General features: G+C 37.2%; 2 protein-coding genes across 2 annotated transcripts in view; both read left to right on the top strand.

Annotated features, from left to right (window-relative positions):
• Positions 1-2,488: 2,488 nt before the first annotated feature.
• On the top strand, positions 2,489-15,717 carry LOC101397540 (transmembrane protease serine 11B-like protein). Its single transcript, XM_014784718.2, has 9 exons — positions 2,489-2,621; positions 8,174-8,292; positions 8,391-8,458; positions 10,781-10,941; positions 11,650-11,688; positions 12,214-12,388; positions 13,150-13,409; positions 13,909-14,051; positions 14,891-15,717. The coding sequence occupies exons 1-9, from the start codon at positions 2,489-2,491 to the stop codon at positions 15,050-15,052; spliced, it is 1,260 nt and encodes a 419-aa protein (XP_014640204.2). The 3' UTR covers positions 15,053-15,717.
• A 676-nt stretch (positions 15,718-16,393) lies between these two features.
• LOC101400742 (transmembrane serine protease 11F) overlaps positions 16,394-22,656 on the top strand; it is a 132,120-nt gene continuing 125,857 nt past the window's right edge. Inside the window, exon 1 of the mRNA XM_087434664.1 lies at positions 16,394-16,482. Within this exon, the coding sequence (XP_087290790.1) occupies positions 16,394-16,482 (89 nt within the window). The remainder of the gene's footprint in view (positions 16,483-22,656) is intronic.

Genomic DNA, 22,656 nt, shown 5'->3' with positions numbered 1-22,656 from the left:
TGCCTTGGAAAGAGAGATATCAATTTTGTACAATATGTTACATAACAAGCACTATAATATACTAATCCAGTTTCACAGCTTTGTTTCTTCTCTGTTTTTGGATGACTCATAAGCTGACATCCCAACTATGGTTCCTCAGTTAACCACCAGTCTGATATTTCTAAATGTGTACTAGAAATTTAAATATCTTTCAAACTCAAGATACAAAATATTTACCATTTTTCTCCCCGGGTTACGTCTTCTGTACTTCATTTTACTCTTTTTTTACTTCTTGAGGTAAAATCTTGTGTCATCTTTTACATATTCCTGTCCTTGAGCAATACAGCTAATTAGTTACCAAGTTCTAACAAATATTCTACTGTAAACTTTCTCAAATTCATCACTGTCTTTCTTTTCTTATTACCACCATCCAGGATCCCAACACTCCAACACTCCATTCCCCTGGATTACAGCAGCCTCTTTCCTCACTGATCCTCCCCTTTCATTTTTTCTCCCTCCCTTAAACTATCAGCATGCAGACTGCTTGAGATTCATCTTCCTGAGCACTGCATGTCTTCATGTTAGTCGTTTCCACAGGATGAGGTCATAACTCTTCTGATTAGCACTGAAAGCTTTCCATAATCTGTATCCCTCTGATCTCTGTTCATGATCTAGTTGTCCTTAACATCTCTTGGCTTCATTCATTCACTCCTTCAAATATTATCTATAATGTACTAGACACCACACTATGCCCTTGGGTATAAAACAACAACGACAACAAATAGCGACATGGTCCTAGACCAAACATGGTCACGACTAAAGGTGAAAACATTGCCCTGTAAAAATAAAAATTACTCTCATTGTAGATCCATAATAGGGTAACCATGGACGACTTCACTGAAGAGGAGATGACCAAGTTGAGTGATAAAGTTTGAGTGGCGGCTGACTGGGTAGACTTGAGGTGGATGTTTTAGGCAGAAGGACCAGAGTGTGCAAGGACATAGAGGCATGAAATAGTCTGGTTGTCCACGGAACTCTGAGTAGTTTGAAATGGCTAGAACATAGGTTAGAAACATAGGTTGGAGAGTGAGACGAGATGGTGGAGAGGTTGGCCTATGACAGGGGCACAGTTTATTTATAGAAACGTGAGGAAAAGGCAGTCTGGAATACAGATGAAGAGAAGTTCACAAATGTGATGATGGAGTTGTAAATATTCTCTTTTGATGCCTTCCATTTTCTCAGTGGACTAGGAGGTTAGGTTATCACCTAAGATTGAGGATGCAGCAGATGGTGCTGGGTGTTTGAGAAAAAAAGAATAAGTGTGAAATATTTTTCCAAGAGCGTGAATAAATATCAATAGAGGAGGGATTGAAAAAAATTTTGTTCTCTTGAAAGCATCAACCCAATTTATTTTTATCCAATACATCATACACACTTCCCCTGATGCTACTTCTGATCTGAAAAACTGGATGATATTTCCTGGCTAGAGTAAAATTTATCAATATTTTGCCATGAAGACATCACATAGTTTAGTGAGAATCTACATCACCAGGAGTGTTAAAGTGCAAACTCTCAGGTTCCTCTAGAAATTCAAATTTACTAGATCTGAGGTAGATATCATAATCTGCATATTTAATAAGCACTCCCAGGTAATTCTGATTAAGGTCATCCTCCAATCACACTTGGAAGTCCCCCAATATTTAAGACAAAAATCTCAACACCTTTGCATGGCATTGAAAGTTCTTCTTGTTGTTGCCTCTCTATCAGTCAGGATCCTCCAGAGAAACAGAACCAATAGGGTATATCTTTCTCTTTCTCTCCCTCTCTCTCTCTCTCTCTCGATGGATAGATAGAGATATAGCTAGGTAGATACAGATATATAAGCATATAGATATATAGTTATATATGATATATAACCAACAGGATCGATTGATCTATCAATCTCTCTCTCTCTAAATTGAGAGAGAGATTTTATTTTATTTTATTTCTTTGGTGAGGAAGACTGGCTCTGAGCTAACATCTGTTGCCAATCTTCATCTTTTTGCTTGAGGAAGATTCTTGCTGAGCTAACATTTGTGCCAATCTTCCCCTACTTTGTATGTGGGACGCCACCACAGCATGGCTTGATAAGCGGTGTGTGGCGCACCCAGGATCTGAACCCGCAAACCATGGGCCACCAAAGCAGAGAACAAGAACTTAACCACTAGCCACTGGGCTGGCCTAAGAGAGAGATTTTATTTTAAGGAATTGCTTCACACAATTGTGAGGTTGGCAAGTCTGAAATCCATAGGACAAGCTGGCAGCCTGGCAACTCAGGCAGGATTTCTGTTATACTCCCATGGCAGAATTCCTCTTCTTCCTTTCTTCCTTTTTTCCTTCCTTCCTTCTTTCTTCTTCAAATGTCTTTTGCTACTACTGTGCCTAAATTGTGAAACTTCTAGGGATGAGCAAGAGGAGAGAAATAAAGATTTGAAACAACTGTGGTTCTTCTGATACATCCTTCATATTCATGTCCTTTACTTGCAGACCAGTCACAGCTTCCCGTACATCTTTGCCACTATGGATGATTGCCCTCATTGTGTTTGGAGTGTTGGCAATCCTGGGAATAACTATTGGTCTCCTGGTTCATTTTCTGGCCGTAGGTTGGTAAAGAATACATTTTTATTTATTTCAGTTTGTTGTAAACTTTATTTCCATTTCTACAAAAGACAAAGAGGCGGTTGCAAACAATGAATTATCTCCCTTTAAAATGGCCATCAGGGGCTGGCCCTGTGGTGTAGTGGTTGGGTTCCCACGGTCCACTTTGGTGGCTGGGGTCCGCAGGTTCAGATCCCAGGCACGGACCTACATACTGCTCATGAAGCCATGCTGTGGTGGCATCCCACATACAAATAGAGGAAGATTGGCAACAGATGTTAGCTCAGGGCCAATCTTCCTCATCAAAAAAATAATAATAATAAAATAAAATCAATAACACAAGATTCCAGAAATAAGCACTGTTAACATTTGCTAAACACTGTATTACAGACATCTTTTTGAATATACACAGGTAAAAGAGTGTATACCATATAGAGATACAAAGTTGTAGATAATTCATAGGCAGAAAAAGTACTCTACCAACATGGTATTACATATGTTATTTTATAATTAAAATATTACACTTTTATGTGAAGAAGAGAAATGAAAGAATATTGAATTTCAACTAATTTTTCTTCATAATAAAGACATCAATATAAAAAATCATTTTAACATAGATTTAAAAAAAGTTTGAAAACATGAGAAAAGTTGGAGTTATTTTTTTAAAACCATGTGTTTTAACTTTAGACATTATCTTATTTACATCCTGCTATGAAAGAAAAGAAAATCAGCATACTTACACTTCTAATTTTTCTCCAACGCTTCCCAGTAGTTTGTTAGCAATATTATTCTCTTTACATTGTCAACATTTATAACACTTCATTCTGGCTTGTAATCATAATTACTACAGTTATTTAGTTTTGGATATGTATTTACATATATTTAAATGGAGCATATGCTTACCATCAACTTTTTCCATGACTTTGCCATGCTTGCATTTTTTTCCTCCCAAAGCTATGTATACTCAACAGTTTAAAAAGTCAAATTGTCAGAGCTTTTTTATGAAAAATGCAGCTCCTCCTCCACTACCCCTATTTCCCATTTCTCAGAGGCAACCACTTTCAACTCTTTAAATTGGTTCTTAATGTTGCTATTACCTAATTTTTCAGTTATCGGTATTACCTATTCACTTTCTACTATGGGAGATGAGGATCTATACACATTCACACCCTGACTACATAGCTGTCAACTTGGGATTTCCCTTCAGCAACATCCTAGGGATTACTTTCAATTTTCTGTTGGATTTGATCCCCTAATGGCAAGATTCCATATTTCTTTTTTATTATTTTATTCACTCAGTTGTGGTGAAATGCATACTCCAGAAGCTTTCTGGAAAGCATATATTTTTGACAATTCATGTCTGAAATGTCTTAATTTTACTCTTAACCTTCATTAATAGTATATAATTCTAGGTTGGAAAAAATTTTCCTCTGAAGTTAGAGGCTAAAGCTCTATTGTCTTTTTGCTTTCAAAGTTTCTGTCAAGAAGTGTGGTGACATTTTGATTCTAGAGATTTTGAATGAGCTCTCTTTTCTTACTCTCTGAACTTCTAAAGTCTTATTGGATTTTTTTCTTTGTCCCCAGTATTTTGAGATTTTATGGTGATATGGCATAGTCTAGATCTCTCACCCTTTGTGCTGGCATTTAGAGGATCCTTTCAATCTAGAAACTTACGTACTTCAGTTCCTGAAAATATTCTTAGATTATTTCTTTGATGATTTCCTGTCTTCTTTACTCTATTTCTGGAAATCTTATAATTTGGATATTAGGCCTCCTAAATGTTGCCTCTAATTTTCTTATCTTTTCTATTTTCCATCCTTCAGGCACTTAAAAATCACTTTAGTGGTCATTTTCTCAAATTTATTTTCTAATTCTTTTACTGAATTCTTTATTTCTGCTATTATGTTTTTATTTGCTACAGTATCTTCTTTGCTATCTAGATAGTCTTTTGTATAACACCTTGATCTTTTTTCTTAAATATTTTCTGAATATAATAATTTGTTTTAATTTTTAGTCTCTTTCCTCCAAGATTTTCTCTGCTTCTTTTGGTAGTATTTCATATTAGATACTTTCCTCAAATATATATTGATCTTTTAGTGTCTGTTAATATTTAATATCAGGGATTAAAGAGCTAACTGGAAATTCTCTACGAAAGGAGTGTCTGTTGAACAATCGCTTTTAATGTAGACTGTCCTATCCAAGTTGTTTTGTTGAGAGAATCCAAGTTACCACTATATTTAGGTCTTTTCTCTTGGATTGGTCAGAATTCCCAATTAGAGAAAAAAGCTTCCCTTGTTTTGTGTGGATACATTTCTGGCTGCTAGCTTTCTGTAGTCAAGTTGGGAAAAAAACCCAACATATAGATTTCGAGTATGGTACACCCGCCCTCAACTGTGTCTCAGTTTCCCTGATCTAAAAACCCCAGCAATTGAGGGGGAGACTTGGATCTAGCTGTTTCAACCAATCTTCCTACTTTTAGTCACACTTCCACCCCTATTTACAGAAGTTCCTGGTGCTGTTTAGGGTTCTTTTGTTTAAAATGGCACAAATCTTTACTTTCTCCACTGTTAATACTTTTTATTCTTTAAATTCACGAAGTCCAATCTGTCTTAGTATCATGTTCATCCTGTATCAATTTTTCTTAGAACACAGTGGGCCCTTTTAAGCTACAGATTCAAATTCATTTGTTCAGTTCTTTTGTCAGGAACATCAAAAATGCATTTGTTGGATCCCCTTTGCCTCTCATGCAGTTCATTCCCTCGATAATGATTTTATATTGTTTTCCTTTTCCATCTCATTTTGTTTGTTTTTCTCAAGCTTATCCTCTAAGTCATAGTATTTTTAATCTTCATCTGTTGTTTCCAAAGTGGTTTGCATCTGTTACAGTCTTATTTTTCTCTTCCATTTCTTTACTGAATTCTGCAGCTTTTCTTCTTGACTGAATTGTTGTATATTGTTGAGCTCTTTTTTCTGTAATATCTTCAAGACAATGGGAACTAGCTGTTAAAACTCTTTCTTCCTCTGTTCCCTTGATAATTCCTTTTCTAATTTTTGTTTATATTCTTTCCTCCTTTGGCTTTTTTCCCCTTCAACATCTATATACAAGTTACCAACTGGATCCACTATAACTATTATTGACTCTTCTTGATCTGGGCAAGATGTTTTCTAAAGAATACTGTGGGAAGTGAGTCTAGGGGTGGCTGATTGGCTAAGGGAGTTTGCAGCTTATAGTCAGGTTTGTCATCTCAAACATCCTCTTATCCAGTCTGTTACTTTCTTTAACACTAGGGCAAATTTACCTTCAGTTTTTAACACTTAGGAAGCTAGGATGGCCCTGAGGAAAGCTCCTTAATTCACAGACTCTGAATTATGATATAGTGATCCTGACTTCCTTCCCTTCTCCACTTCAGCTTACCTCTAGCAGGTTGCCTCAGCTGGGAGATTAGATCATATATAATAAAAGTGGCACATTGGTATGGTTTCACTTTTATTTTCATTGCTGCCATTTTGCAGTGTCAAAATAAGTGTCTACAGAAATATTCCTTATCTTTTTGCAGAACCTGAAGTCTTATTACTTAAATCACAGAATCGTTGAGACCTTTTAGAAAAATTTTCATTCAACTCGACTTGTGAGATGTATCTCTGATCTATATCACTCCTCACCTTAGCGTATTTCACAGTTTTTGTCATGTTTGCTTCATAGTTTTTGGTTTGGAGTTGTGGCTGTTTTCTTTTGTTTCCTTGGAATTGAACCCTCTACCCTATCTTTTGTTCTTTTTCTGGGCTTAAAGACAGGAGAATGTAGAAGAAGTGCTTTTACTCTGTCAGCTTTAAGAAGAAATGTTCTAATAATTCATGCTTAAACTCTATTATTGCACCCAGAGCACTCTTAGTAAAAACAAACAAACAAAATATGTGTGAGTTTAAGCTTTAAATTTTCTTTACAGAAATAAGTTATAATTAATCAAGTCGTGGAAAGTTGCAAAGCAATTTCCTTCTTTCTGTCCCTATCCATCTCTCTCAATTCATATTGGCATTTGAACCATTTATAGAGATGGGAATGTTAATCACAAGGTGCAAGTATGCCTTATTGATATCCCATCCCTAAGGGGTTATTTTCATCTCATCAGGTGCCATCAGAGCACAATGGCTGTATGCACAGTGACCTCAGCATAACGAGCAATCTCAGTGGCCCATTAGGATTGCTGCTTAGAATTAAATTAAGAATAGGATACTCAAAAGTTGATTGCCTTGTTCTAGACTATGGTTTTTCAGTCGTAAATATCTTAGATATTAAGTACTCAGTTTATCCCCTGGCCTTGAGAAAAGTGCTCCACGAAGTTTGTATCTTGCCAATATATTTATTTACATTGAAGAATATTCATGGATGCATAATTATTGTAATAGGTAGAAATATTTAGGAATCTAAATAAAGAACTGAAGGATGCATTGTAAATACTGAATTATGAAAAAGAAAATTGAATAGTTTTAAGGTCTACTTTTTGCTACTTACGGTAAAACCTAGTAAACTACCATTGCAAATCTTGTCCTCTATAGTAAAAGGTCCATGATGCACAGAGAAGCTAACTACAATTAACAATGTTCATTCACAAATTATTATTTATAGCCAACCCATTTTCAGCATCTTTTTTAGAGCTTTCTGACTTCTTTTTCCATCACCTTTCTCACTGTTAAATATTTTCACCACAATTTTAATGACGCCATATTTTATTTTAATTATGATGTCTCCCTTCTCTGCATTCATATAGAATGTGTAGTTGAACAATTAACTTTATCATTTAATTATATCCTTATGAGTACCTCATTAGGAATGATTTCATCCATATTGAGCCTATCTCTTCCACAAGATGGTCTTCAAAGGCAATGATCATATTGCAAAATAATATTAATATTTATTTAGTGCTTACTATATGGTAGGCACTGTTATTATGTAGTATCTAGCATATTCCTAGATGGTTAATATTTATCATATATTAGAGGTAAGAAATGTCATATATCAAATAGTTTAGTATCTATGAAAATTTAGGAAGGAAATGTAACGTATTAGGCATGGGCTTTGGAATCAGATAGATCAAATTTTGATCCTGGGCTTTTCTTAGTAATCATATGATGTTGGATAAGTTATCAAATATCTCTGAGACTACAGTTCTCCTGAAAAATGGGTATACTTCACATGATTTTTATAAAGTATCTTCACATAGATATTTAATAAATGATAACTATTTTTACCTATAGCCTGGCAATTAATTATTCTAGACAGAAGTCTCATTTCTAGGATTTAGGCCTATCTGTCTTAATCAAGATGTTACTCTTCTTTCTGACCTTTGTCTGATATATATCTGCTCCATTCTCGGTCTTACACACACTTCCCACAATGCCCAGGTTATCTAGGCAACTGTGCCATGAAAGATTCACGGGGTTTATCAATATTTAATATGAGCACAATACACATTAGTTGGTATTACAATGTAATCTATAACTGAATTTGAAATCCATTTCACTTAAATAATTCTTGGATCATTTCTTTATCTCACAGAAAACACAACCTACTATTACCAAGGTACCTTCAAAGTGCTGGACATCCCATATAATAGAAATTATGAAAGGGAGACATCAACAGAAACTAACTATCTTAGCAAAATTCTTGAGACTAAGGTAAATTAGTATTTTCCTATGTTTATTTCATTGTTAGTTTTCTGAAATATAAATGTATTATTGGAATATGATGTTTGACTCTATGTTCTCTTTAACAGATGGTTGATGCATTTCAAAGTTCTGACATTTACAGACAATATATCAATTCTCAAGTCATCACACTGGTGTAAGTAACTAACAATAACAATCAGAAAAGAGATCAACCCATCATGCATACCGTTATACTTCAAGTTCCTCTGCAAAAAGAGTCTATTTATATGTTATAGTCATTAGCCAATGAGTTACTAATATTCAGCATTATCCTTAGCTAAGTGTCAGATTAACTGTTCAGTATAAAACCAAAGCAAAGATCAAACTATATAGTTGCATTCATTAGATCAATGAGAATGTATCAATCCTTAAATTACAGATGATATATCCCTCTGGTTTCTTAAATTTTTATGTCCAGCAAACATTAGATGGTCCCTTAGACCAATGTTTGATGCTTTAAGATTTTTATTTAGCAGTATAACATAAATACTGTTTTCTCGTGTCCGTCTGCTTGCAAGTCAGCTAAACACCTTGTAGAACTGCCCTAAAGTTCTTATAGGGTAGAAGAGAGAATATCAACACCAGGCTTTCATGCCAAGGAAATCTTTCTAGTCACAATAACAAGAAGTGAAATAGCTGTGCTATGTTCCCTGTGTATGGGTTTGGAGTAGCATGGTATAGCAGAGGGAGCCCCAGAAAAGGAGTTAGACAACGTGAAACCAGCCTTTGCCACTTCCTAGCTCTAGAGCCTTGGTCAAGTCACTACATCACTTTGAGTCTGCTTCCCTATCTATGAAATATTGATAATAACATCTACACTGCCTCCCTCATAAAACTGTACTCAGGATCAAAGAAGATAATGTATGTGGAAATATGTGCAAATAAACACATTTCAAATGAAGGCAATTGTTGCTTTTACCTTCACCAATGCCACCAGACTATGTCTGCCTTCTTTCCCTGCTTCTGGAACTCTTGGAATTGCAGAATTGATCAAGATCTCAACGAGCATTAACCTTAGGGTCCAATTTTAGTGTTGGAAAGAAATGAGAGACTAAAATTGAAGGGCCCAGCTATTCTTAAAGATGACCACAACCACCAGAAGGCTCCTGCTTTGTTTTCCTATGCTTATAACTTCAGGTATCTATAGGAAGCGTGGGACAATAGGAAGTCATGGAGAGGCTACAAGACAGAGATTTTCATTGTGGCACACTCTGCTACAATAATCAAACTTGTGTGAACTGAGTACTTCCGAGGAATAATTGTTGATTTATATGCCAAAAGGTGGGTCATCTGTTAGGGAGATCCAAAGCAAAATAATGCCACTTCAAATATTAGCTTCAGGGTTGCTTGACAATTCCTACATGTCCATTGGCCACCCTCTTGGGCTGCTCTCCTTTTCCCAATCCCAATCAAATCTGCCCTGAACATCACAGTCAGGTTAATCTTCCTCAAGTATGGTTTTACTCAACAACTTCTCCTCATGGCTACCTCTTGGCGAGAATTAAAGATCCTCCCCTATCTGAGCTCAGTCTCCTCGACACTGTTGTCACTGGCTGACTGATTATAGGGAGACAGAGGGCATAGTGTAAAGAGCCCAGGTTATAGAGTCAATTGTACCAAATCTGGATCCTAGTTTAGTAGCTGTGTAATCTTGAGCACATTAGATAATCTCTCAGACCTTCAATTTTTCCTATTCTATAAAATCAAGATAATGACACCTAACCTGCAGGGTTGTTGTGGAGACTAAGTCTGATAAGAAATGTGATAACAAAGTACCTGGAACACAGCAAATGCTCAATAAATGCTAATAATATTGTTGCTACTCAGTTATTCTGGAGTACTATTTCTCCTCTTCTTTACCTGATGAAATTTTCTGCTTGATGGTCAAGTGGCAATGAAAATACTTTATGGTTCAGTGGGTATGTCACCTCTTCCATGAAAATTTCTCTGATCCTTTAAGTAAAAAATGACTTATCATTCTTCTAACTATCTGCAAATAAGATAAATATCTTATCACTTCTAACTCATATATTATAATCATTTGTATACATGTCTTATCTCCCCTGGAAATGCCTTGAGGGTAGGAATCACGTGTTAGTCACCCTTGATTACCCAATAGTACTTAGCCCAGACACTTGTCTATAGCAGTTGCTCTATAAATGACTGATGAATGCATTAATAAATGATCTCAGTTCTTATGTGATACTTCTACCCTCTGCCTCAGGCCTTTCTTAGTTTTCAGATTTGTAGAACTACTTGTCTTCTAAACTGAATAATATAGCTTCATGCATACTGTCACCAAGTAAATAGGCAGATGAACGATCCTGTGATTAACCTAAAGTGAAGGCACTCTACAAACCCATAAAAAAGCAGAAGGAACCAAGATATGAAAGATCAGGGAATGAGGAAGGAAATGCTATTTTTTTAGCAACATATGAAACATTTATGTTGTTTCCAGTCCTGATAGCAACAGTGTGACAGCACACATATGGCTGATATTCAAGGCGCCCAGATCAGTGAAGGAAAACACAAGAGGAAGAATTGAAAACATCTTACGTCAGATGCTGTGGAACCACTCAGGATCCTTGACTACAGATCCTAACTCCCTAAGGCTTGTGGGTAAGCTTATGTATGAGATGGGAGCAGTGTTACTTTCATCTTTTTATCCCTAACACATATATGCACCAGGCACAAAGCTGATCTTCAATATAGTTTTTGTAATGAATAATTCTGTTTTATATCAGAGCAATAATTTGTATTCTTCATTATTAAAAACATATGCAAATCATAATAATGCCACACCTTAAAATTGGTCCTGGGGTAAAAATGCTGCTTCTCATTCTAAAGCAAATAGTAAGACTTTGAATGATCCTTGTAAGTAAAAGTGTGTCTTGCTATTCTTTTTGTGATCTCCTATAACTTGCGAAAACAGCATACAATCTGCCATTATAAGCCAGGTCACTTTTTTTAAGTTATTTTTGTGTACTGAAAGGAATCGGGTTCACTGTGGGTCTTCCTATTCTTCTAAGGAAAGATACTGGCAATTTTACACTTTAGTTGATATAGAATACAATTCCAATAAAACAAAATAAGTGTCTCATGTGGAACTATGAAGATAGAATTTCCACATTATACATTCACATATTGTAAAAGAACAATTCATATAAACCAATATTCTCTCCTTTCTATTGACATTTCTTCCTGAGATTGCAAATTATTTCTGGACCCTCTACTCTGCTGGACCTACGATCTTATTCCATTGGCCCTAGGGTCAGTAGACTAATGCTAGGTCTTAAATTTACTGTGGGCTTTTTTGTTCTATTTCAGAAATCAGTAAGGTCAATGCTGAAAAGATTATCAACAACCGTAAGTTCAGATACTTTTTAATTAAATGTTTGAGATTATCTAAAACACAGCAGTCAAGATTTGTTACTCTTGGTCAGGCAGAGTTCTAAGTGCTTTACATAGAAGTCACTTAATCCTCACAACAATTCTAGAGATAGGTATTATTATTGATCCCATTTTAGAGATGGGGAAACTGAAACACAAAGAAGTGAAACAATTTGCCAAAATTCATCCAGCTTGTAAGCGGTGGGGCCAGAATTCAAACCAGGGAGCCTGGTTGCAGAGCCCATGGACTTAACCATGACTTTATCTACCTCCCGTAGCTTTCACATTCTCCAAGTGCTGAAGTTTCTTGGAGATATGGAGGTGATCCAGGGGCTGCTAGTGATTCCTGTGCAGATTATATTCTATTCAAATAAGATATTGTCCGTGCAAGATATTGCCAGATAGAACCATAGCAGAATAACTCAGCTCACTCTTGGCTTTGTAATCAACTAAACAGTATCTTCCTATTCTCAGTGGAACAAAACTAACTCTTTCTGACAGGCTGTGGGAGACGAGCAAGGATGTCACCTACATATGATAGAGTCAAGGGAGGTTCCAGTGCTCAGGAAGGAGAATGGCCGTGGCAAGCAAGTCTCAAAAAGAATGGCCAACACTACTGTGGGGCATCTTTGATCAGTGAAAGATCCCTGGTGACTGCAGCTCACTGCTTTCAAAAGTAAGTTCATCATATTTTCTAAGGCTGAGGATACCAATGGCCCTAGAACAGTTCCAGTTTACACCTGTTATCCCAGCTTAATTATCAGTAGTACTCCCTTTCATTCTCAAAAGTGTCTTATTTTGGAAGACAAATTATTTGGTAAGCCAATCTAAGGCTTTCCTATCTAATCAGTAAAATAGGAAAAGTCATTCATTCTTGATACTACATTTTTTTCTTACATGATTCTTCTCTCTCATCACTTTATACTCCAGACATCCCAAACTACTTGTAGTAGCTAAAACATATGATCCTGTTTCATACTTCCCTCTGCCTCTGCACATACTTGTCCCCTTCTCCTCATCTTTTAGGCAAATATGACTCAGCTCTATAGTCTCATCTAAAATGCTACTTTCCCTAGGAAATCTTCCATTCCCTAGAGCATGCAGATTTAAATCCTCCTGTTTTGTGGTCTTGTTAAATATATACACAACCATTTACGAAATTATAACTGCTTGTATTTATGCCAATCTTTCATTAGATTTACATTTCTTGAAGGCATGGGCTATTTGTTTTTATTTCTGTATCCCCATCGCCTTACATAGTTTATAGTGTAGGGACTCAAACAAGATTTTTAAAATGAGTTAAAATATCATATTTTATCACTGCTAATGGACTACAGAGCAAGTAAATATTAATGTCATGAAAAGAGCATAGTAGATGCAGGCCGTATTTCTATTATTTTGAAATAAATACAAACTACATGATTTTTGTTTCTTTAGGACAAAAAATCCAAGAAACTATACTGTCAGCTTTGGCACTAAAGTAAATCCCCCCTATATGCAACATGATGTTCAACAAATTATTATTCATGAAGACTACATCCAGGGTGAACATCATGACGATATTGCAGTCATCCTGCTCACTGAAAAAGTTTTATTTAAGAATGATGTACATCGAGTTTGTCTTCCTGAAGCCACACAGATTTTTGCAGCAGGTGAAGGAGTTGTCGTTACAGGATGGGGAGCACTTTCATATGATGGTAAGTCCAGTGAAAACTTAACATAGTGTGTAAAGTACAAAAGCAGCAAGACAAATTAGTGATTTAGTTAGAGCCAAAGGCATCATTTACCTCCAGATGCCCACTACTGCCAGGCTATCCCTCAGGGAATGGCACATATGGAGTTATGACTTTGCAATGTGCCTTGGTTTGCAACATTCCAAGGAGACCAATTTGGTTGCAGAAACTCCCTAACCTGGAGAACCTAATTGAGAAAGTTTTGGTCCAAAGATGTAAAAAGAGAGATAAGGACATAGAAAGGCAGCGTTAGAAAGATGTTTCAAGTTATTCTTTGAACACTTCTTTTTCACTGGTTTGTGTGAGGGAACTTTTCTTTTTCACTGGTTTGTGTGAGGGCTTTTTCATCCTAAGAATAAGCAAGAGTCAAATATTGGTCTTATGCACAGAGGACAAAAAACAAGGTTTCCATCCTGCTCTGTTTCAGAGCAGCTCTTTTGCTGATAATGTTTGCTTCCTGTAGGTGAATATCCAGTGTTACTTCAGAAAGCACCTGTGAAGATTATTGATACAAACACTTGTAACGCTAGGGAAGCATATAATGGTCTGGTACAAGACACAATGCTATGTGCTGGGTACATGGAAGGAAACATTGATGCCTGCCAGGTAAGTCTGGAAGTTATTCACATTTCCCACATAGTATATAAGTAACTGCTATTGTTTTAGGAAAATCATCAATATGGAGACAATTCTGTGCTTCAATTAATTTGCACTTTGACAATCCTGTCAAACTCCCTCTTGGCTTTGGCACTAAAGTAATTCTCCCCTACAAGCAATATGTGTTTATAAGTGTTTAACAAATACTTATCTTGGACTTAACTCTGAGCCAAGCACTGACTGAAGTCCTTTACAAGTATTAATCCACTTAATCCTCACCATAAACTTGTGATGTAGGTACTATCATTATTATCATTTTATAGGTGAGGAAACTGAGGCAGAGGAAGGTAAAGTAATTTTCACAAGGTCACACAGCTAGTAAGTGGGAGAGCTGGCATACAAACCAAGGAAGTGTAGCATCACAGTCCGTATTCTTAACTATATTTCAAGAAAGGATCAGTCTCAGAAATTTTTCAGTTACTTCCAGCCTATTTCTCTTCCTTTCTTAGCCTCCTCATGGCTAGGGTTCTGGCTACTTTTCTCATACATGAAGCCCCATACTCAAAGTATATCCGTAATATATGTTTCCAAAAAGCTTTCTTATAGAACCAGACCTATTAACTTATCAGTTCATGCCTTCAAGGTTCAGGTCAACCCCAAAGAGCCCCAGGGAATATATTCTGGCCAGTCACAGTTGTGGTTAGGGTGATGCAGGGACTGACACCGTATACCTTCCTAGGGTCTCTATGAAGCCTGAATCACAAACTTCATCTGGATTTCTCACTTAGTGTAAGTAATGTATCTGGAAGTAAATTCTCATAATGATAAATATTCTTTGTTTTATTTAGGGTGACTCTGGAGGACCACTAGTTTATCCCAATTCTCGAAATATTTGGTACCTTGCTGGAATAGTGAGCTGGGGAGTCGAGTGTGGTAAAATCAATAAGCCGGGTGTTTACACACGAGTAACCGCCTACCGCAACTGGATTGCCTCCAAGACTGGTATCTAAGAGAAAAGCATCTTGTAGCAACTATCTTAGCTCACTTTTCCCTGTTACTCCTAAGCCTTTTTTAACACGCATTTTAAATTAGTGTGTACAATGGCTGTTTTGAAAGAACTGTGGTCCTGAGGGAGTATTTATGAACTTCAGTTTTAAACAGACTCTACAAGACAAAAAAAAGAAATCTCATGATTAGTCAAGGAAGGCCTATGCAAAGAAATTACTCCTGTCAAAAATGGACTATTGTGATTTGTTTTCTATTTCGTGGACCTACATCATGATTATCTCAGCACAGCATAAAGCTCTAGTTTTAGTCATTCAGACCTTCTGGAATTATGAAAGTATGTCCTTGTCCATCACAAGTTAGCAGAGAGCACTGTGAGAGACTGCAACCAAAACATTCTGAGAGTTGGATTGGAACATGCTGTATCTGCCTTCAAGTCATAGCTTCTGTGGAAGGGGTGTCGTTGTGAACTAAATCTGGTCAGAATTTAGGCACTGAGAATCTTTTTTTTTCTGCTGCGGTCTTGATCAACTCTTGCAATCATTGTGAAAGAATTGCGTCATCCTCAAAACTAGGCAAAACAACACATTTTAGACTTACAGAGACTAGGTACACTAATTCTTCAGTGTTGATACAGGTTTCTGTGGAAATTCTTTATTTGTAACATAGATAAAAAGATGTAGCTATGAACCATGTAAATGTGTAATGTATTTTAATTAAAACAAATTTAAAAGCAGACTATCTATCTTTGTCCAATATGAATTTACTCTCTTTCTTTTTTGTTTGTTTTCTTAAGAGTCTTTTGCATGTGGCTTTTTCTCTTTCCTCTTTCTGGTATTCTTCCCACTTGCTCCATGCCTTGGGAGAGGGCTCCAGGGTGGTTAAAAAGCTACCTTGAAGCTGGACGGAGAGGCTCAGGCAGGCCAGGGGGATGCAGTGGGTAGGCCCCTCAAAGGCTACTGGGCGTGGGAGGCTCCTACTCATGCTTGAGGATGACGCTGGACCAGACCAGCTTGGGGCTGGCCAGCCTGCAGTGTTTGGTCAGGTGGTCGCCCATCTTCCAGATGAGTTTCAGCTCCAGGTCTAGGAAGTGGTTCTTCAGGAAGCCACAGAGGTGGGGGGCAGGCAGCGCCCAGGGCATGCCCTGTCTCTCAGGGGAAGGCGCTTCCAAGGTGTGTAGGCCGCCGGCCACCCCACTCATCTTGGGATGGCTTCTGGACTTCCTGGGAAAGGACTCTGTCGCCATGCTGATTTTGCATTTTCAAGGGACGCAGGGAAATTCACATAATGTTATAAACTAATATGATCTCAATAAAAAATTTACAAAAACAAAAACAAAAAGAGATATGGGGCACCCGCAGGCTTCTCCTCAGCCACAGAAGTGGCACAACCCCGCAACGCCGTCCCGTGGGAATGAAGGCGCAGAGACAGGAAGGTGAGTGAGGCTAGCAGATGTAGGCTGGCCAGGTGCTGACAGCAGCATCCATGTCAGAGGAATAATTCTGGCTGATCTGGGGGCTTATGGTTCCTCAGTGACGAGGAGCCAACCAGACACACAAAAATGGCATTAGCGGCTCTCAGAAGCGGGTGACGGAATGGCCGAGAAGAAGGTTGTAGCAGCTGCGGCTGAGAAGGAAGCTGAGGGTGGATGGAGACTGGAAGGGCCTGCGGGGAAGAGCATTTCTGTCCCAACAAGAGACAGAGCCACACGCTGCCCCTGTAGCTGGCTGTTTCGTAGGGGAGAAATATTAATTACTGGCCATATTCTTGGTCTCACAGTTTGTGGAAGTGAGCATAGGGTTCCGTCTTATGAACTATACAGTCTTCACAAGTTAAGTGACTTCAGTTTGTAATATTCATTCTTCAAGAGTAGAAATTTTTTTTTTTTTGTGAGGAAGATGAGCCCTGAGCTAACATCCATGCCAATCTTCCTCTTTTTGCTGAGGAAGACCGGCCCTGAGTAACATCTATTGCGAATCATCCTCCTTTTTTTTCCCCTTTTTCTCCCCAAAGCCCCAGTAGATAGTTGTATGTCATAGTTGCACATCCTTCTAGTTGCTGTATTTGGGACGCAGCCTCAGCATGGGCTGCCAAGCAGGGCGTTGGTGCTCGCCCGGGATCCGAACCCCCGGCCTCCAGTAGTGGAGCACGTGCATTTAACCGCTAAGCCATGGGGCCGGCCCCAAGAGTAGAAATTTTTATCAGTATTTACTGAAAATTTGACCTAGAGTCTTCACAAAACTCATTATACAGTGTTTACATTTTATTTAAGCTTCAATTACCTGGCTTGAATATATAAAAGAAAATCTTTTACCTATTGAATTTTCTCATCCCAGAAAATAGGGGTTTTACACTAGCAACTGATAACCATTTTCTGTCAATCAAAGATCTGGAATAAGTATATGTCTTATACAACCATGCAATGTATGGTTTCAGAAATTTGCTTTTAAATGGCATTTTTTAGTTCTTTTCTATTATATATAGTCTCACTTTCTTAAAATGTTCAAAGACCAAAGGGTCTTAAAGAAGTCTCAGCATTTTAAATTCCAGTTATTAACTACTTTGATATTTAACCCATTTGGTCATAGTTAACATCAAATATTGTATGATTCATTATCATCTTCATAATAAATGAAGCAAAGCTTAACATTTACTGAGTTCTTAGGGTGTACAAGACACAATTCTAAACAAATATTGTCCCAATTAATCCTTACATCCTATGAAGTATACCACTATTACCCTGACTTTACAGATGAAGAAACTGAGACACAAAGAATTAACAACCTTGGCCAAGGATGCAGAATAACATCCATCTTAAATCATTCTGCTTCTTAGTCCATCACAGAAGTCCATGATAAGGAAGTGACTTTGACCAGAGATGTTGATAGTTCACATTTTTGTGGGGGTTTTTGTTTGTTGGTTTTGTTTTGTTTGTTTACTTGTTCTGAAAAGACTGAAATTTCTTATAGCTTTGGGTAATACCTAGCACTAGTAAGAAGTTCACCCTGGGAAATAACACCAGCGGCACTTGCAGAAAGGCATTTATATTTGTAGAGTATTTTATATCTTTTGCTTGATCTTATATAAAAATACCCTCTGAATCATGGCCTGGTGAATTTGGTTTCCATTGCCCCTCTCTTCGCTCACAGCTTCCATGAAACTTTCCCAGCAGCAGCAAATATCTCCTGTTATTTCACCATGCCCTCTAGGCCTTTCAGACCTGGAGGGATTAAGCATACATTGAGCAGGACATAGAAGATAGGAGACAGATCAAAAAATGGGAAAAGTTAGAAATGTGCCTAAGAATAGATGTCAGATTTCCCAAGCCTTATTAAACTTCAGATGAATGATATATGAACACATATCACATTCCTTACGGCAATGTGCTAGAAAAAAAAAGCCATATAAAGTTGATATAAATACCTAAATAAGTTATACAAAACCAAAAATAACTAGACCCTTAATTCTATTTGGCTTGTGAAGTTTGCAATGGTCTCTCCAAATAAAAATCATATTTTCTTTTTTTCTTCCTATATTATCCTATTGCTTCCATACTTTCAGAAGATTTACACAATATATGCAGGGATCTTCACCATATCAATAGGAGGTGGACATGAGTTACATTCACAGAACTCACCCAGTATGGTTGCACTCAAATGACTTCCCTTGGTAGAAGAAAACTGATGTTATGTGTAACTATTTTGCAAAATCTCTTTATTTTGTTATTGTTAATTTCAAAAGACTCTTTAGAATAAACCAATTTCATATCCCCTTAGAAGTAATTTCTGAAATTAACATAAAGTGTAATAATCAAACTTCCTTGCTTCAGTAAAGAACTCGGTTACATGTTAATTAAGCATTAATTAGAAAAGAGGGATAAATCAAGAGTTCTCAAAGGATGGAGGAGAACAGGGAAACTTAGTTACCCAGCTGATCTTATTTTGATTGGGAGCTGAAGGTCATGTGATGAAGCACATGGAGAAGAATACTCAGAAGTTCCAAAGGAACCTAGTTTTCTTTTACTTTTATTTATCGTCAATAGAAATATCAGATAAAAGGATAAGTTGCTGTTTTTAAAACACAGGCTTCACGGGAATAGAAAAATAAGTTATATCAAGGAGTTACTCAAAAGAAACACATGTGAATAAAAAGGAATTAATTCATTTTTAGAGAAAGTTAAATCACCCAATTTTGGTCATGATGACACGTGCCTTTTTATATCGGGGTGACCTCTTTGACAACTGCTCCTGTGAGCTGTCTGAGAAAGAGGAAGAATAGCAAAAGCAAAAATTTACCTTCTTTCGGGAGGGTTAAGAAGGATTCAAGTAGAGACTGGATACCCACTCATCCAGAAGGGGCAGATTTGGATTTCAAATTGGTGATAGGATTAGAAGTGGGGAACAGTGATACTAGTCACCACTGAGATTTTCATCAGTCCCGTAATTATACGTTTGTGAGCCTTCAGATGCAGCTTCCATAATAGTCAAACTGTTCAACGTGAAGCCTTGCCAAAACTCCATCTTGGACTTGGAATCTTCTTGGCTCCCATCTGCCTATGAGGCGCAGACTTTATTAATGTGGAATAGTAAACTTCATTTTTTTGGGGAAAAAAATCAATTTATTACAAATAAATATTTTTGTACCTCCCATTTTAAAATTCAAAATGAGGAGAGCTTTATGGACTCTAATTGGTTATTTCAACTTCTAAGTATTACTTATACTGTATTCTGTATTTTTTTGAATGTAACTTTGTTAATGACAAACTTTGTAACGAGAAGTAGCAATGCAGACGCAGCTGTTTTATATTTAAAATTTTATTGACTCTTTTTTAATATCAAGTACTGCCAATTAGCATCACGTCCACACACAGACTATTCAAAACAGATGGACAATTCTGTGGATATTCTTAAATGATAGTCTCACAAACAGAAAGTTACAACTGAAAGTGTACTCTACTTAATTACGGAAACTAGTAATTTTAGATAACAAAGAACAACTAATTTGGTTCCTTTATTCATAATATGAAAATTTTAAATTTGTTTCCCTATAGTCAGTCTTGATATTATCATTATGTTAAGAGTAGTGCAAAATTTGACATGGATAGTTTTGATTAGAAACATATTTATCTTAAATACTTCATATAAATTAATTAAATGTGCATAACAACATGCATGCAGTCAATGCATAATAAAAAAGAGATTTCAAATTTAACTGTTTTTAACATTTATAGCAATGTATATTATGCAGTACACGTATTAAAGTTCTATACTTTAAAATCCTGAGATTAAGAAAAGAAAAACAATGATCACTTGAAATGGTTCTTATAGGTATTCATTCAGTTCGTGTCAGAAGAAATCAAACTTCAGAGAGCTCAGTGTCTGGAAACTTGATGTCCAGTCAATAATCATAACACACTTTTCTAAGTCCTGAGAGGGATGCTTCTCCTACTAGAGTAATACTAGATTATTGCTGGCGTGGTGATTTTCTCTTTCTTAGCTGTCTTAACCATTTTATATTTGCTCCTTGCTCCTCGTTTGGCCTTATATATTCTCTAGGCCCTTGACAATGTCCTCAGATGGTGGTGGCAGGTTCTGTAACGGATTCTTTTATAAAACAAGCATCTAGATCCAGTTACTTTTGTGTATCTTTTTGGAGTCTTGTCTTTTCATTTTCCAGCTGCTCATTTTTTTCTTTAATCATTCATTATCAGCCTCAAGACTTTCCACATGCTTCTTCAGATCTGCTAATATATTTGCTGGATTTGTCTGCTCTTTTATGATCCTGTGATATCCTTTGAGACCTTGCTTCCAATAGTACATAATATCTTGGCTCACTCATTTTCTCACAGTGTTGGGTCCTGTCAAAAATAAAAACAAAAAGCAACAAGAAAGTAAAACTTGCATTTGTGGCATGGTTCCTCCTAGGAAATGCTACTATTCTGGGAATGAGGGGGCTTGAGCCCCCAGCATCCTCTGAGAGTGTGTTTGTTTGTGAAGGCAGAAGATGGGGCCCTCCATTCTTGCTCATGTTCTGCAGAGCTTTCATTCTTTTTTCTTTCTTCTTTGCTTCTCTGCTCCCAACTCTCCTACACGAGTACTAGCTATTTCGTGAGGCTACGTAATTTCTGTTATGAGCTTACTCAGACTGTCAGCCTCACAGTTTCAAAAAGATAGTTGACTTTTTACGGCACTAAGTAGCCTCCTAGTATTTCCCTTCAATTAAGAATCTATATGCTTTTCTACTCTATTGATGAAACAGGGTGAGAGGGTCTTTCCCTTACTCCCTTTGGTTTCTAGGTGGGTATCAGCAAAGCAGCAAAGGGCAGCAGTGCCCTAGCACAGGGAGTGTGGGTTGAAGGGAGTTTCATCAGGCTACTGTGAGGGACTCTCTCCTGCACCTGGGAACCTGGAATAGTGAGAGTTTTGTCACTTTCTTTGGAGGCAGCTTTTATTCTGAAATGAGATTGAAGGACTTGTTATAAATGAGTTGCATGTGGTCTGTGGACTTGAGGGTGCTGATCACTACTATAAACTCTTTCTCTGTACTCATGTAGCCAGCCTACTATGCTAGGTTTGCCAAGTCCATATCCTTTTTTTTTTTTTTTTTTTTTTTTGTGAGAAAATCGGCCGTGAGCTAAATTTGAGCTTGTTGGGGAGGAAGACAAACTGGCATAGTGGTTAAGTTCACCTCCACCTCGGCGACCGGGGGTTCACAGGTTTGGATCCCGGCTGAGGACCCATGCACCACTTATCAAGCTGTGCTGTGGCGGCATCCCATAGATAAAGTAGAGGCAGATGAGCACTGATGTTAGCCCAAGGCCAATCTTCCTCAGCAAAAAGAGGAGGATTGGCAACAGATGTTAGCTCAGGACTAGTCTTCCTCACCAAAGGAAAAAAAAAAGGAGTAGAGGTAGAGCTGGAGGGCTCAGATAATAAGCAAGAGATTCTTTATGGTATAACAATCAAAAGCTCAGTCTGGTGTTGGAGAGCTAACTTTTCTCTCTCTCTCTTTTTTTTTTTTGTGCCCCTCTTCCTCTACTTTATATGGGACGCCACCACAACATGGCTTGACAAGCAATGCGTTGGTGCACACCCGGGATCAGAACCTGCGAACCCCGGGACGCCAAAGTAGAGCACACGCACTTAACCGCTGCACCACCGGGGCAGCCCTAACTTTTTTCTGTAAGTGTATAGAAGAGTGAAAAGGAAATAGGGTCTATGTAGAAAGAAGTTTTTAGAATTACACAAATTTATGTCATAATGCTGAGAGAAAAAGTTATACAAAACTGCTATGTATAAAATATGCTTAAAAAAAGACTAAAAGGAAATATAGGATGATTTCAACAGTTTATTCTGGTGATAGTCTGAATGATTTTTATTTCCTATGATCTGTCTCATATTTTCCATAATAAACATGGTTACTTTGTAACCAAAGGGAAAAATCAAGCTTTGTTAAAAAAAAAAAATGCCATTCTAGGACAGCTAATTTTCAACAAAGGAGCCCAGACATACCATGGAGAGAGGACAGTCTCTTTAATAAATGATGTTGGGAAGATTAGACAGCCACATGCAAAAGAATGAAAGTAGACCACTATCTTATATCATACACA

The sequence above is a fragment of the Ceratotherium simum genome, chromosome 8 (genome assembly GCF_057802395.1).
Source record: "Ceratotherium simum simum isolate JZ-2026a chromosome 8, ASM5780239v1, whole genome shotgun sequence".
Taxonomy (NCBI): Eukaryota; Metazoa; Chordata; class Mammalia; order Perissodactyla; family Rhinocerotidae; genus Ceratotherium; species Ceratotherium simum.
This window is presented reverse-complemented; position numbering and strand designations above follow the sequence as displayed.

Coding starts and splice junctions, on each gene's coding strand:
- LOC101397540 (XM_014784718.2), top strand. CDS start 2,489: ATGTCCTTTACTTGCAGACCAGTCACAGCTTCCCGTACATCTTTGCCA. Junction 8,293..8,390: donor GCAAAATTCTTGAGACTAAG/GTAAATTAGTAT, acceptor TCTCTTTAACAG/ATGGTTGATGCATTTCAAAG. Junction 13,410..13,908: donor GGGAGCACTTTCATATGATG/GTAAGTCCAGTG, acceptor TGCTTCCTGTAG/GTGAATATCCAGTGTTACTT.